Consider the following 14,671-nt stretch of genomic DNA (forward strand, 5'->3'; position numbering starts at 1 on the left):
GGGGTTCAGGATGGCTAGAGGTTGCTGACCCCGTTCCAGGCTGCCCTGCCCTCTGGGTGTCAGCAACCCTTCCCAGAAAATAAGCGGAGGCCAGGGGTGGATGAGAGTGCTTTATTGGGCACCCAGCATGGGGGCTCGGCCCAAGGAGGACCAGCAGGCTCCGAGACAATAAATAAACCATCATCTCTCTAACAATAAATAAATATCCAAGAAATAAATAGCTGGCAAGGACCAGAGGGGCTTTCAGTTACTGGGTAGGGCCTGGGGCAGGGGGCTGGAAGAGCCCTCCCTTGTCCAACGCTGATGATGCGGAGGCTGCCCTGATGCCAAGACTCCAGTCCCTAAAGTACTAAAGGGTGAAGGGCAGGGGGCTAAGAAGCCACCCAATCAGGGCTGGGGGCCCAATGTTGGGAACCCCAAGGGCCAGACTGAGTGCCTGGCCTTGGACAGCAGCAGCAAGTCCCGCACCGCCCGAGATAAGACGAGCTCCAAGGAGTGCAGCAGGCGGTAGGTGGAGAGGAGTTGGGGCCAGGACACCTGGGCCGGCCCCTGTGAGGCATTGCCCAGTGCCCCTGGGAGCAGCCCCTTCCTCTCCTCCTCCTCCTCCTCCTCTTCCTCCTCCTCCTCCTCTGGAAGGTGGAATCCTGCAGCCAGCACCTGTGAGGAGAAGCCATGGGTTAGGGAGGGGCCAGGCCGAGAACCTGAGCGAATCCTCATTCCCTATTTGTGCCCAGCGGCTTCTAATGACATCAGTGACCACAAGGTCATGATTTCCCCGGACATTCCCTACTTGATCTTCCATGATGTCACCCGCTAACGCGTCTCACCTCATCTTTCAGTTCGAGAAAATGGAAGTCAAGGAGCAAGAGGATGCTCACAGAGCTAGATCACCCCAAGGACTGCCCCGAGGGGTGGGTTCAGGAAGTTTCTGCTGTTAAGGTTGCTCTTGGGTTGGGTCAGCAACAGGCAGAGGGTGACATAGCTCAGATTCCCTGCTGCTTGCCCTTCCTTTCTCTCTCTCTCTCTCTCTCTCTGTCTTCCTTTCTTGGAGTCCCGCTCTGCCGCCCAGGCTGGAATGCAGTGAGGTGATCATGGCTCACTGCAACCTCTGTCTCCTCAGTTTAAGCAATTCTCTCCTACCTCAGCCTCCCGAGTCATTGAGATTACAGGTGCCCACCACCACGCCTGGCTAATTTTTGTATTTTTAGTAGAGATGGGGTTTTACCCTGTTGGCCAGGCTGGTCTTGAGCTCCTGACCTCAAATAATCCACCTGCCTTGGCCTCCCAAAGTGCTGGGATTCCAGGCGTGAGCCACCACGCCTGGCTCTGCTACTTGCATTTTCTATTCTCATTTCATTAAGTGTAAAATTCTGATTTCCCTTTGAAAGGTTCTGGAAGATCTGGGTGACATCAGAGAATCACAGGGAGAAGGGAAACAGGAGGCAGACGCTGTGCTGGGCGCTCAGGACAAACCCCGAGTGACCTCACAGCCCAATGGCCTCCTGTTCAAGATGGAGCCCCAGGAGAATGCCAAGATTGAGGGGTGGCACCAGGGCCTGGTGTGGCTGCACGCGCCCGCTCACACACACGAACACACTCACACACATACTCATTCTCACAACGCAGTCACACTCATTCCCATACAGTCACATTCACACAAAACACATTCATGGCTGGGCACAGTGGCTCACGCCTGTAATCCCAGCACGTTGGGAGGCCGAGGCGGGCAGAGCACGAGGTCAGGAGTTTGAGACCAGCCTGGCCAACATGGTGAAACTAAAAATAAAAAAAAATTAGCCAGGCGTGGTGGTGCATGCCTGTAATCTTAGCTAGTTAGGAGGCTGAGGCAGGATAACTGCTTGAACCAGGGAGGCAGAAGTTACAGTGAACTGAGCGTGCCACTGCACTCCAGCCTGGGCGACAGAGTGAGACTCAGTCTCAGAACAAAAAAAAATTCGTTCACATACCCACACAGTCACACTCACACTCATCCTCACACACTGACACACCTATACCCAAACTCTCACCCACACACCTCACTTTGACACAACACTCACATTCACACACCCACCCACACACTCACACACTCTCACACTCAGACCCACACACTCACACACTCACACTCACAGACCCACACACTCACACACTCTCACACTCACAGACTCACACACTCACACACTCTTACACTCACGGACCCACACACACACAGTCACGCTCACACTCATACAGACCCCCCCCACACTCACAGTCACACCCACACACTCTCACACAGACCCACACACTCACACACTCACAGTCACACACATACAGACCCACATACACACAGTCACACACTCACACAGACCCACACACACAGTCATGCTCACACTCATACAGACCCACATACAGTCACACCCATGCTCACACTCACAGACCGACACACACACTCTCACACTCATGAACCCACACACACACAGTCACACTCACACTCATACAGACCCACACACAGTCATGCCCACACACTGTCACACTCACAGACCCACACACAGTCACACACACACTAATGGACCCACGTACACAGTCACAGTCACATTCATACAGACCCCTCCACACACTCACACCCATATACTCTCACAGTCACATATACTCACACAGACCTACACACTCACACACTCACACTCATGGACTCACACACACACAGTCACGCTCACATTCATACAGACCCCCCCACAGTCACACCCACACACTCTTACACTCACAGACCCCCACACACACTCTCACTGTCACACACACACACTCACGGACCCACACACTCACAGTCACGCTCACACTCATACAGACCCACACACACAGTCACACCCACACACTCTCACACTCACAGACCCACACACTCACACACTCTCACAGTCACACACTCACGGACCCACACACATACAGTCATGCTCACACTCATACAGACCCACACACACTCACTGTCACACCCACACTCTCACAGTCACACACTCTCACACTCACAGACCCACACACTCACAGTCATAGTCACACTCTCACACTGTTGGACCCACACAGTCACAGTTATGCTCACACTCTCACACTCACACACACTCAGAGCATGGGATCACTGGATGAGCCAGCCAGTCTTCCTTCCCACGTGGTCTGGGGTGGCCGGGCTTTACCTGGAAGCGCAGGTGCCGCTGCAGATCGCGGAGGTCCAGCCTCATGGCCCACAGCTGCATCCTCTCCGTGTTGGTCCAGCGGCCCTGGGTCCCCAGCCCTCCCAGCAGGGCACGGAAGGGTTGAAGCGTGGTGGAGAGGAAGCAGAGACGCTCCAGGTCCTGAAGGGAAGGCAGATGGTCAGGAAAGGCCCACAGGCCAAGGATGGACATGTCACACCCACCCCCTCCCTATCCAGGTCTCCTTCCCATTCCACACTCCAGCCTCCAGTCTATCCCCATAGCTCCTCCCCACCTCAGCCCAGCTCCGTCCCCACCTCAGCCCAGCTCCGTCTCCATTCCTTCCATCTCCACTGTCTGGGACATTTGCCCCATCTCCTTTTCCAGCCTCCCTTTCACTCCCATGCCCATGATCTTCTCTAACCCACCCCTCTCAGTCCCTGAAGCACTCTCCTTCTGCAACCCTGTTCCCTTCTCTCCTTCACCACCCCATCATACCTCCTGCCCACGCGTTTCCATCCCATCTTCAGCCTCATTCCCATTTCTAACCCCAACTCCGTCCTTCCTCCATGTGCCCAGACTCACTCTTTCAATTTTTCCATCCCATCTCCAACCTCATTCCCAACGCCGTCCATTCCCTTCCCCACCAGCAACTCCCATCCCTTCTCCATCCCCTGCTTAATGTTCAACCTCATCTCCAACCTTCTCATCTCTAGCTATCCGCATTCTCACCCCCAGTGCCACCTCCACCCACCCTCCATGCTGCTGTGATCTCTCTCCAGTCTCATGCCAGTCCCCTGCCTGCCGCATTCCATGCCCAGCTCCACTCTTACCTCTTCCTAACCCCACTTCCTTATTCCAGCTTCATCTTTATTGTTTGTTTGTTTGTTTGTTTTGAGATGGAGTCTTGCTCTGTTGCCCAGGCTGGAGTGCAGTGGCGCGATCTCATCTCACTGCAACCTCTGCCTCCTGGGTTCAAGCAATTCTCCTGCTTCAGCCTCCTGAGTAGCTGGGATTTCAGGCACACGCCACCATACCTGGCTAATTTGGTATTTTTAGTAGAGACGGGGTTTCTCCATGTTGGTCAGGCTGGTCTTGAACTCCTGATCTCAGGTGATCCGCCCTCCTCGGCCTCCCAAAGTGCCGGGATTATAGGCATAAAGCGCCATGCCTGGCAGTTTATTTATTTTTCTGAGACAGGGTCTCCCTCTGTCCTCCATCCTGGAGTCCAGGATTATAACTCACTGCAGCCTCCAACTCCTGAGCCCAAGCAATCCTCCCATGTCAGCCTCCTGAGTAGCTGGGACCAAAGGTGTGTACCACCATGCCTGGCTAACTCTTAAATTCTTTTGTAGAGACAAAGTCTCACTATGTTGCCCAGGCTAGTCTTGAACTCCTGGCCTCATGCAGTCCTTTCACCTTGGCCTCCTAAAGTGCTGGGTTTATAGGTGTAAGTCACCGTGCCTGTCATCTTTATGTCCAATGACATATTCAACATCATCCAGGTTCTATCCCCAATGCATCTCCAGCTCAATCTCCAGCCTCATCTTGCACCCTGGCCCTAGTCTATCACAAGCTTCCCGCCCCATTCCACCAGCCCTCACTCACAGAGAGGCGGCGCCAGGTCTGGAAGGTCAGGGAAACATCAGGGAACTGCTCTCCCAGGGGCAGGAGGTCCAGGTTCACTCCTGGCAGGTGAGATTCCGCCTAGGGGGCAAGGTCTGTTAGTGGGGGCCAGAAGGGATTGGGGGTCTGCCCGTCCCCAGCACCAGCTGCATTATGGGGACTTACAAAGCGGTGGGCCTGGCCCCGAACCTCGGAGAGCAGCTTCCTGGCGAGATGCAGGCTGACCGTGAACTCCCTCTGCAGCTTCTGCACGCTCAGCTGGGGCCTCCCTGGGGGCCTTGGGAATCCCCAGACACCAGCTTGAACCAGGAGCAAGGGAAGCAGCAATAGGCTGAGCCCTGGAGAGGTGGGGAGAGGGTGGGCGAGACAGGGAGAGAGCTTGAGAACTCGGGAGAAGGAACGGAACATGCCTTTTCTGAGCCTGTGCTAGCTGTGAGCATAGTGCAGCCACTTTCACCATCATCATTCCTCTGCCTCCTCAAAACCACAGTGGAGGCCAGGTGCGGTAACTCATGCCTGTAATCCCAACAATTTTGGAGACTGAGGCGGGCGGATCACCTGAGGCCAGGAGTTCAAGACCAGCCTGGCCAACATGGCAAAACCCTGTCTCTACTAAATATACAAAAATTAGTCAGGCATGGTGGTGCATGCCTGTAATCCCAGCTACTCAGGAGGTTGAGGCAGGAGAATCGCTTGAACCCGGGAAGCAGAGGCTACAGTGAGCTGATATAACACCACTGCACTCCAGCCTGGGCGACAGAGCCAGACTCCGTCTCAAAAAAACAAAACCAAAACAAAACAAAACCCCACGATGCAGCCAGCATGGTCCCCATATGGCATCTCTGTATGGAGTGCCCACTTTTGCAAAAAGACCAGAAGCCTGATCCTGTTTTTTTTTTTTTTTTCTTTTGAAACAGAGTTCTGTTCTATCACCCAGGCTGGAGTATAGTGATTTGATCACAGCTCACTGTAGCCTTGAACTCCTGGGCTCAAGTGATCCTTTCGCCTCAGCTTCCCGAGCAACTGGGACCAAAGGGACACACCACTGTGCCTAACTGTTTCTATTGTTTTGTAGAGACAGGGTCTCACTACATTGCCCAGGCTGGTCTTGAACTCCTGGCCTCAAGAGATCCTCCCGCCTCAGCCTCCCAAACTGCTGGGATCACAGGCATGAGTCACTGTGCCGGGACAGAGCCTGGATCTTTGACCCCCATAAACTCCCTTGGCCAAATGCCTTTTTCAGTGAGCAACCTGCACAACCACATGTGGCAGCCTCAGTGCTATTGTTCTCCCCATTTTGCAGATGAGGCTCAGTGAGGTTGACTTGCCCAAGGTCAAATAGCCAGAAGGTGGGAAACCAGGACTGGATTCCAGATTTTTCCAAATGCAGGGCCCATGGGTTTTCCCCAGAGAATGCAGAGGGAGGCAGCCACCTGCCCCAGGAGTGGGCACACCATGTTCTGCCAAGGATTCTTTGGGCTCAGTCAAGCGGCTCTGATGGCTTGAACTGGCCATGAGGTCCCCAGGGATGGGTTAGCAATGCCAGAGGCTCTATCCCAGGGAATCAAAAGGACAGGTTGGTCCAGTTTCCATAACGGCAGGTGGATCCTGGCAGGGTAACCTGCCTGGGGCGAATCCACAGTGTGGGGGCTTTTTTTTTTTTTTTTTTTTTAAGACAGAGTCTCACTCTGTTACCCAGGCTGGAGTGCAGTGGCGCGATCTTTGCTCACTGCAACCTTCATCTCCTGGGTTAAAGCAATTCTCCTGCCTCAGCCTCCTGAGTAGCTGGAATTACAGCCATGCGCCACCACGCCGGGCTAATTTTTATTATCTTTAGTAGAGAGGGGTTTTGCCATGTTGGCCAGGCTGGTCTCCAACTTCTGACCTCGGGTGATCCACCTGCCTTGGCCTCCCAAAGTGCTGGGATTACAGACATCAGCCACTGCGCCCAGCCCAGAATGGCTGAATTCCGAGTGTGCTTCCTGACCTGTGTTTTCCTGGAAAGAGGGGCAGCGGATGGGCGCTCTAGGAAGAGGGCAGTATTCATCAATTTCCCCCTCAGGGAGAGGAAATCTAGCAAGCACAAGAGTTACACAATTCTCCTCGAAACACAAACCAAAACTGGCCCGAAGTCCATCCTACTCTCCCTACTCTCCCTACTCTCCCTACTCTCCCTGCCTCTTCCCTGTCCTCTCTCAATCTCTAATCCCTGAGCTCTGCTCTTCGAAATGTCCCGATAAAGGTGAAGGGGAGCTTTTAGGGATGTCTACCTCCCTCATGGACTTCTAGATGTGGTGGGCATTGCCTAACCTAAGATCTCTGGCATTCAGACTCCCTGACTTGGGGGCCACTCGGACCCTCTGACATCCTGGAGACTTAAGGCAGAGTGGGGTTCTTCCTAGCTCAATGTTAGGGACAGGGTGGTGCCCCCAGGCCCTGGTGGATCAAGCCCAACCATAAGTGAGCTGTGCCATCTCCGACCTGAGCTCTGGAGCCGCCAGACCCCCTCCTTACCCTCTGCAGCCGATCCTGGGTCATTGGCTCTGGCCTTTGAAGGTTCTGTCTCCATCCTCCAGCCTTTGGTCCCTACCTGCCCTATGTAGCATGTTACCTTCTCCTCTGCCTACTGCTCTGGTTCTAGCCCCTGAGTTCTGCAGCCACCAGCCACAGATTGGACCTCCTTCTAACATCAGACTAAAGACCTTTGACCCAGTGAGGCTGCTGACATCTTGGTCCCAGTGCCCCACTTGTGCCAGCACTTGTTCTGTTCTTCCTTCAGCCGGCCCCATTCTCAGTCTTAGCCAAGCTGTTTGGCTTCTGCTTATTCACTCCAAACCCTTCATTTATCTGTCTAGACCTGGTCCTTGTCAAATCGCTGGTCCAACCCTCCCCATTCCTGCTAGCCAAGGCTTCCTTCCCATCCTCTGCCCAGCCCTGGGTCAAAACACCACCCCACTGCCCCAGGCCCCCAGCCAGTCACTCCAGCCTCCCCTGCCATCCAGCAGCCAGCCAAACCCTCAGTCTTGGCCAAGTTGCTGCTCTCAGCTCTCGACCCCATGCACCAGCCAAGCTCGTCCATCCTCTGCCCAAACTCAACCAAGCCCCCCATCCCTGGCTTCAAACTCACGCCAGCCAAGGTTGCCTGCCGTCTGGCCCATGGCGGGGCCCGGCCTCTTTGGTCAGCCATCTCCTGGGTAGGGGGGGTCTTATACTGGGGGCTGTGCCCGGTTTCACTTTCCGTCCTGCTTGTACTTTCAGCTTTGTGTTCACTCACTCTTCCCTCTCGCCACCCCTTGCTAAAATGGGGAAATGTAATTTCCCTTCCCGGAGGGGGTGGGAGGTATGATGGGGGGTGACGGGAAGCTGGGGTTTCAGGACACCCAAGCTCCAGACTCACTGCTAAGCTCCCACGGCCAGCTCTGCCCTCAGTGCCCCATGCTTGGGTGAGCCATCCAGCCTTATTCACTGGTTGATCCCAGAGTCCCAAATCCCCTCCTGATTCTCGGCTCTGCCACCACCATCCTAGGGTCTACTGTCCTTCCAAAGATGGATGGCCAGGTAAGGGGATTGCCCACCCGAGGGGACTCGGGGTTTTGAGTCATCTAACTCCCTTATGGTTTACCAGATGGCTGAGGAAGGTGGCACAAAGAGAGTCAGTGCTTAATGGGTGGCTGGGATGCACCCTTGCTTGGGGCCAGGAAGAGGCTCAGTGTGATGGTGGGATTGGAGCTCAGTTTGTAACTAGGATCAGGGCTGGATAAAATTAGGTCCGAGGCCATATCTGGGACCAGGGTTAGGGCTTTTTCCAGGGTCAAGGGCTCTGTCTCCATCTTTAACCAGAGTCAGATATAGGATTCGAGTTCAGTCTATAATCAGGATCAGGGACTCAGTGTACAGCTGAACTCACGGCCTAGTCCCCGGCCAATATCCTGGCTGTGTCTGTGTTTAGGGTCACAGCTATCGGTGACCTGGGGCTTTGCTTGTGGCCTGTAGGGTTGGGTCTAGAGCTTGGTCTTTGGCCAAGGTGCTGACTGGGACTGGGACTCAGTAGGGGGTCCAGGCCTGGGCTGGGATGAGAGCTCAGTCAGTGACCAGGATCGGGGCTCAGCTCGTGGCCAGGCTCAGGTTGAGTGAGGTCAGGATCAGCGCTCAGCCAGGCCCAAGAATAATCTTGGTGTTTCTGCTCTGTAGAAGCCATGGTCAGGGCTGGGCCGCATGGACCACAGATCTCCCTTCCAGCACAGCCCCACCCTCAGCCCCGCCCTGGATTTCCCATCTTCAGGGAGAGGATGGGGTTTCTTGGTCTTCCCCGAGAACAACTGCTGCCACTTTCTTTTTAGGACCTGTGGGGTTTCCCTGCCGGGTCCCTGGTGTGAGATAGAAACCAGGGGGGGCTTCCCCTTCCTGCTCTCTGCCTCCTTGGCCTGCCTGGGCACTGCCCACCAGGCCATGTGGGAATAAGTGCGCCAGGGAAATACCAACATCTGCTGAGGGAGCAGCCCCACAGGCCACTGGAGACGGACAGGGAACTGGGGCTGTAGTCCAGACAGGTTTCCCCTGCAGCACCCCCCAGTGGTGGCAGCTCACTCCCCGGCAGCCCATGCAGCTGGGGCTCCCCACAGCGGGTCCTAGAGGCATGCCACCTGCTCACCCCCTTGACCACATGGGGCCTCCCTTTGGCTCTCTCCATGGTCCCTCCCAACCTCTACTGTCACCCAGAACTTCCTTACCTCTCAAATCTTGAACCCTGGCTGGGCAACTTGGCTCTCACCGGTAATCTCAGCACTTTGGGAAACTGAGGTGAGAGGATCCCTTGAGGCCAAGAGTTCCAGACCAGCCTAGCCAAAATAGCAAGACCCCATCTCTATTAAAAACAAAATAGGCCGGGCACGGTGGCTCAAGCTTGTAATCCCAGCACTTTGGGAGGCTGAGACGGGCGGATCACGAGGTCAGGAGATCGAGACCATCCTGGCTAACACGGTGCAACCTCGTCTCTACTAAAAAATACGAAAAACTAGCCGGGCGAGGTGGCGGGCGCCTGTAGTCCCAGCTACTCCGGAGGCTGAGGCAGGAGAATGGTGTAAACCTGGGAGGCGGAGCTTGCAGTGAGCCGAGATCGCGCCACTGCACTCCAGCCTGGGCGACAGAGCAAGACTCCGTCTCAAAAAATAAAAATAAAAATAAAATAAATAAATAAATAAAATAAGGCCAGGAAAGGTGGCTCACGCCTGTAATCCCAGCACTTTGGGAGGCCAAGGTGGGCTGATCACGTGAGGTCAGGAGTCTGAGACCAGCCTGTCCAACATGGTGAAACCCTGTCTCTACTAAAAATACAAAAACTAACCAGGCATGGTGGCTCACACCTGTAGTCCCAGCACTTTGGGAGGCCAAGGTGGGCTGATCACGTGAGGTCAGGAGTCTGAGACCAGCCTGTCCAACATGGTGAAACCCTGTCTCTACTAAAAATACAAAAACTAACCAGGCATGGTGGTAGGCGCCTGTAGTCCCAGCTACTTGGGAGGCTGAGGCAGGAGAACTGCTTGAACCTAGGAGACAGAGGTTGCAGTGAGCCAAGACTGTGCCACTGCCCTCCATCCTGGGCAACAGAGCAAGACTCCGTCTCAAAAAAAAAAAAAAAAAGAAAAGAAAAAAGAAAGGGTAGGGGGCGGTTGGCTGGGTGCTGTGGCTCATGCTGGTAATCCTATCACTATGGGAAGCTGAGGCAGGAGGATCACTTAAGCCCAGGAGTTCAAAGTCAGCCTGGGCAACATAGTGAGACCCCCCCTTCTCTAATTAAAAAAAAAAAATTCTGCCGGGTGCGGTGGCTCAAGCCTGTAATCCCAGCACTTTGGGAGGCCGAGACGGGCGGATCACGAGGTCAGAAGATCGAGACCATCCTGGCTAACACGGTGAAACCCCGTCTCTACTAAAGTACAAAAAAAAAAATTAGCCGGGCATGGTGGCGGGCGCCTGTAGTCCCAGCTACTTGGGAGGCTGAGACAGGAGAATGGCGTGAACCTGGGAGGCGGAGCTTGCAGTGAGCTGAGATCTGGCCACTGCACTCCAGCCTGGGTGACAGAGCGAGACTCCGTCTCAAAAAAAAAAAAAAAAAAAAAAAAAAAATTCTTAGGCTGGGTGCAGTGGCTCATGCCTGTAATCCCAGCACTTTGGGAAGCCGAGGCGGGTGGATCACAAGGTCAGGAGTTCGAGACCAGCCTGGCCAGCATGGTGAAACCCTGCCTCTACTAAAAATACAAAAAAATTAGCCAGGCATGGTGTTGCGCACCTGTAGTCCCAGCTACTCAGGAGGCTGAGGCAGGAGAATTGCTTGAACCTGGCAGGTGGAGGTTGCAGTGAGCCAAAGTCACGCCATTGCACTCCAGTCTGAGTGACAGAGCAAGACTCCGTCTCAAAAAAAAAAAAAAAAAAAAAGAAAATCTTGAACCCCATCTTCTCTTAGGGCTCCCTGACACCCCCCAATCCCTTGCTGCTCCTTTGCGCTTCTGTTTTTTTTTTTTTTGAGATGGAGTCTCTATCACCCAGGCTGGAGTGCAGCGGTATGATCCCAGCTCACTGCAATCTTTGACTCCCCGGTTCAAGCGATCCTCCCACCTCAGCCTCCTGAGTAGCTGGGATTATAGGAGTGTGCCACCATGCCTGGCTAATTATTTTACTTTTATTTTTATTTTATTATTATTTTTTGAGACAGAGTCTTGCTGTGTCACCCAGACTGGAGTTCAGTGGCACGATCTTGGCTCACTACAACCTCCGTCTCCTGGGTTCAAGTGATTCTTGTGCCTCAACCTCCCCAGTAGCTGGGACTACAGGCATGCACCACCGCGCCTGGCTGATTTTTGTGTTTTTAGTAGAGACAGGATTTTACCATGTTGGCCAGGCTGGTCTTGAACTCTTGGCTCCAAGTGATCCACCCGACTCAACCTCCCAAAGTGCTGGGATTACAGGTATGAGCCACTGAGCTTGGTCTGTAGTTTTAGTAGAGACGAGGTTTCACCATGTTGGCCAGGCTGGTCTGGAACTCCTAACCTCAAGCAATCTGCCCACCTTAGCCTCCCAAAGTGCTGGGATTACAGGCATGAGCCACTACGCCTGGCCTCCTCTCCTCTTCTTAACCTGGCTTCAGCCAATGCCTCCAGCCTCATGCCTCATTTTCAACCTATGCTAGCTCCAGCAACTTGCTGCTTGTGTGAAGGTGATGAGCCATCTGGTACTTCCTGGCCCTTGTGCAAGCTCTTCTCTCTGCCTGGAGTTCCCTCTCCCCAATCCCTGTACCATACCCCTCGTCTCTGGCTCCCCCACTGAATGGCTATCCTTTCCTGCCATAATTCTTGTCTCGAATGAACATTTCACTTTTACATTTTTTTTTTTTTTACATTTTAAAAAGTTTTTTCACTTTTACATTAATTTAAAAAATTATGTATGTATTTTTGTAGAGACTGAGTCTTGCTCTGTGCCCAGGCTGGAGGCAGTGGCGCAATCACGACTCACTGAGGGCTCAAGCAATCCTCCCACCTCAGCCTCCTGAGTAGCTGGGACTACGGGTGCGCGCCATCACACCTGGCTATTTTTTAAATTTTTTGTAGAGATAGGGTCTTGCTATGTTGCCCAGGATGGGCTCGAACTCCTGGTCTCAAGCAATCCTCCTACTTTGGGCTTCCCAAAGTGCCGGGATTCTAGGCTTCAACCAACACGCCTGGCCCCATTTACTTTTTTGTCTGTCTCTATTCATTAGAATACAGGTTCCACAAGCCGGGTGGGTCTTGGCTGATGGGCTGAGGCTTGGGTTAGTGCCAGCAGGAAATGGAAGGAAGGTAGTGAGGGGTAAGGACAGAGAGAAGGGAAATTGGGAAGCCTGGGATGTAGACACCTGTGTGTAGCCACCCCTTCTGGTCACCCCAAGGAAGTCACTGGCCTGCTCTGGACTTCATTTTCCTCATTGAAAAGTGAGAACAGGCTGGGCATGGTGGCCCATGCCTGTAATCTTAGCACTCTGGGAAGCCAAGGTGGGAGGATCACTTGAGCTCAAGAGCTCAAGACCAGGCTGGGCAATATAGCAAGACCTCGTCTCTACTAAAAACCAAAAAAATTAGCTGGGCATGGTGGTGCACACCTGCAGCCACAGCTACTCCGGAGGCTGAGGCAGGAGGATTGCTTAAACCCAGGAGGTCAAGGCTGCAGTGAGCCATGATCACACCACTGCACTCCAGCCTGGGTGACAGAGCGAGACCCTGTCTCTAAATAAAATAAGAAATAGCCGGGCGCGGTGGCTCACGCCTGTAATCCCAGCACTTTGGGAGGCCGAGGTGGGCGGATGACAAGGTCAGGAGATCGAGACCACGGTGAAACCTGGTCTCTACTAAAAATACAAAAAGAAAATTAGCCGGGCGCCGTTGCAGGCGCCTGTAGTCCCAGCTACTCGGGAGGCTGAGCCAGAAGAATGGCTGGAACCTGGGAGACGGAGCTTGCAGTGAGCCGAGATCGCGCCACTGCACTCCAACCTGGGCGACAGAGCGAGACTCCGTCTCAAAAAAAAAAAAAGAAATAAAAAAGAAAAGTGATAGCAAACCATTATTATTACATAGGGAAATTAAAATGTGGACAACAACAAAAAAAAAAAAAAAAAAGAGAGAGAGAGAGAAGAAAAGAAAAGACCCACGCACCAATTTTTGGGTTATTTTCCAAGTCCTGTTACGGCTCTGACCCTGTGGGGCACTCCGTGGGCTTGCCTGGGAATCCTGAGCTCAGTACAGAAGTTGGAGGCTTCAGATGTGACATGAGGATGGAATCAGGGAGGGGAAGTCTCGTTCAAGGTCACAAAGCCGGTTGGTAGCAGAAGGAAGACTGGAACTCAAGTCCCCTATTTTCAGCGTGGGCCAGCGCGGGGAATCCCTGCACTCCATGATGTCAGCTGCAAGGCCTGGAACTAACCCCTCGGTGAAACCAACATGGTTTTGTGAAGACAGGAAGGCTGGGGGAAAGTAAAGCCAGGCTGGAGCGGAGCTCTCGCCTCAGAGGCTCCCGAGCACAGATGGTGAGATCCCGAGGCTACGACAGCTCCTGTCCCCCAGGAAAGGTGCTGTGGCTGAGACCCACAGTCCCTGGACCTCTGATACCTGGACCTCCCTCCCTTCATGCACACAAACCTCACACCACACTAGGCCTGGACTCTGCCCAGACTTCTCCAGCAGTGTGCACTCAGACAGCAGCAAGAGGCTTGTGGGTCCAGCCCCCTCCAGCCCACTGTTGGGACTGTCCCTACGTGTTTTTTTTGTTTTGGTTTGTTTTGGTTTGTTTGTTTGTTTGTTTGTTTGTTTTGAGACAGAGTCTGGCTCTGTCGCCCAGGCTGGAGTGCAGTGGCCGGATCTCAGCTCACTGCAACCTCTGCCTCCTGGGTTCAAGAGATTCTTCAGCTCACCCGCCTCCCGGGTTTACACCATTCTCCTGCCTCAGCCTCCCGAGTAGCTGGGACTACAGGCGCCCGCCACCTCGCCCGGCTAGTTTTTTGTGTATTTTTAGTAGAGACGGGGTTTCACCGTGTTAGCCAGGATGGTCTCGATCTCCTGACCTTGTGATCCACCCGTCTCAGCCTCCCAAAGTGCTGGGATTACAGGCTTGAGCCACCGCGCCCAGCTGGTTTGTTTGTTTTTTTTGAGATGGAGTCTCACTGTCTCCCAGGCTGGAGTGCAGTGGCACAATCTCAGCTCACTGCAACCTCTGCCTCCTGGGTTCAAGAGATTCTTCTGCCTCAGCCTCCCAAGTGACTGGGATTACAGGTGTGTGCCACCACACCTGGCTAATTTTTATATTTTTAGGAGAGACGGGGTTTCACCATTTGGCCAGGCTGGTCTCGAACCCCTGACCTCAGGTGATCTGCC

The 14,671-nt window shown here is 53.8% G+C and overlaps 1 protein-coding gene across 2 annotated transcripts; it reads right to left on the reverse strand.

Annotated features, from left to right (window-relative positions):
* Positions 1 to 95: 95 nt before the first annotated feature.
* On the reverse strand, positions 96 to 8,073 carry IL27 (interleukin 27). 2 transcript variants are annotated; one of them, XM_045382074.3, is made up of 5 exons: positions 7,906 to 8,073; positions 4,944 to 5,116; positions 4,761 to 4,859; positions 3,156 to 3,314; positions 96 to 657 (listed from the first exon to the last, which is right to left on the reverse strand). In XM_045382074.3, exons 1-5 carry the CDS (start codon positions 7,934 to 7,936, stop codon positions 388 to 390), a joined length of 732 nt encoding a protein of 243 aa, XP_045238009.2. In that variant the 5' UTR covers positions 7,937 to 8,073; the 3' UTR covers positions 96 to 387. The 2 variants fall into 2 exon arrangements, with proteins under 2 accessions (XP_045238009.2, XP_065393095.1); XM_065537023.2 differs by lacking the exon at positions 7,906 to 8,073 and having other exon boundaries at positions 4,944 to 5,309.
* Between the last annotated feature and the right edge of the window lie 6,598 nt (positions 8,074 to 14,671).

This window comes from Macaca fascicularis, chromosome 20 (assembly GCF_037993035.2).
Source record: "Macaca fascicularis isolate 582-1 chromosome 20, T2T-MFA8v1.1".
Taxonomy (NCBI): Eukaryota; Metazoa; Chordata; class Mammalia; order Primates; family Cercopithecidae; genus Macaca; species Macaca fascicularis.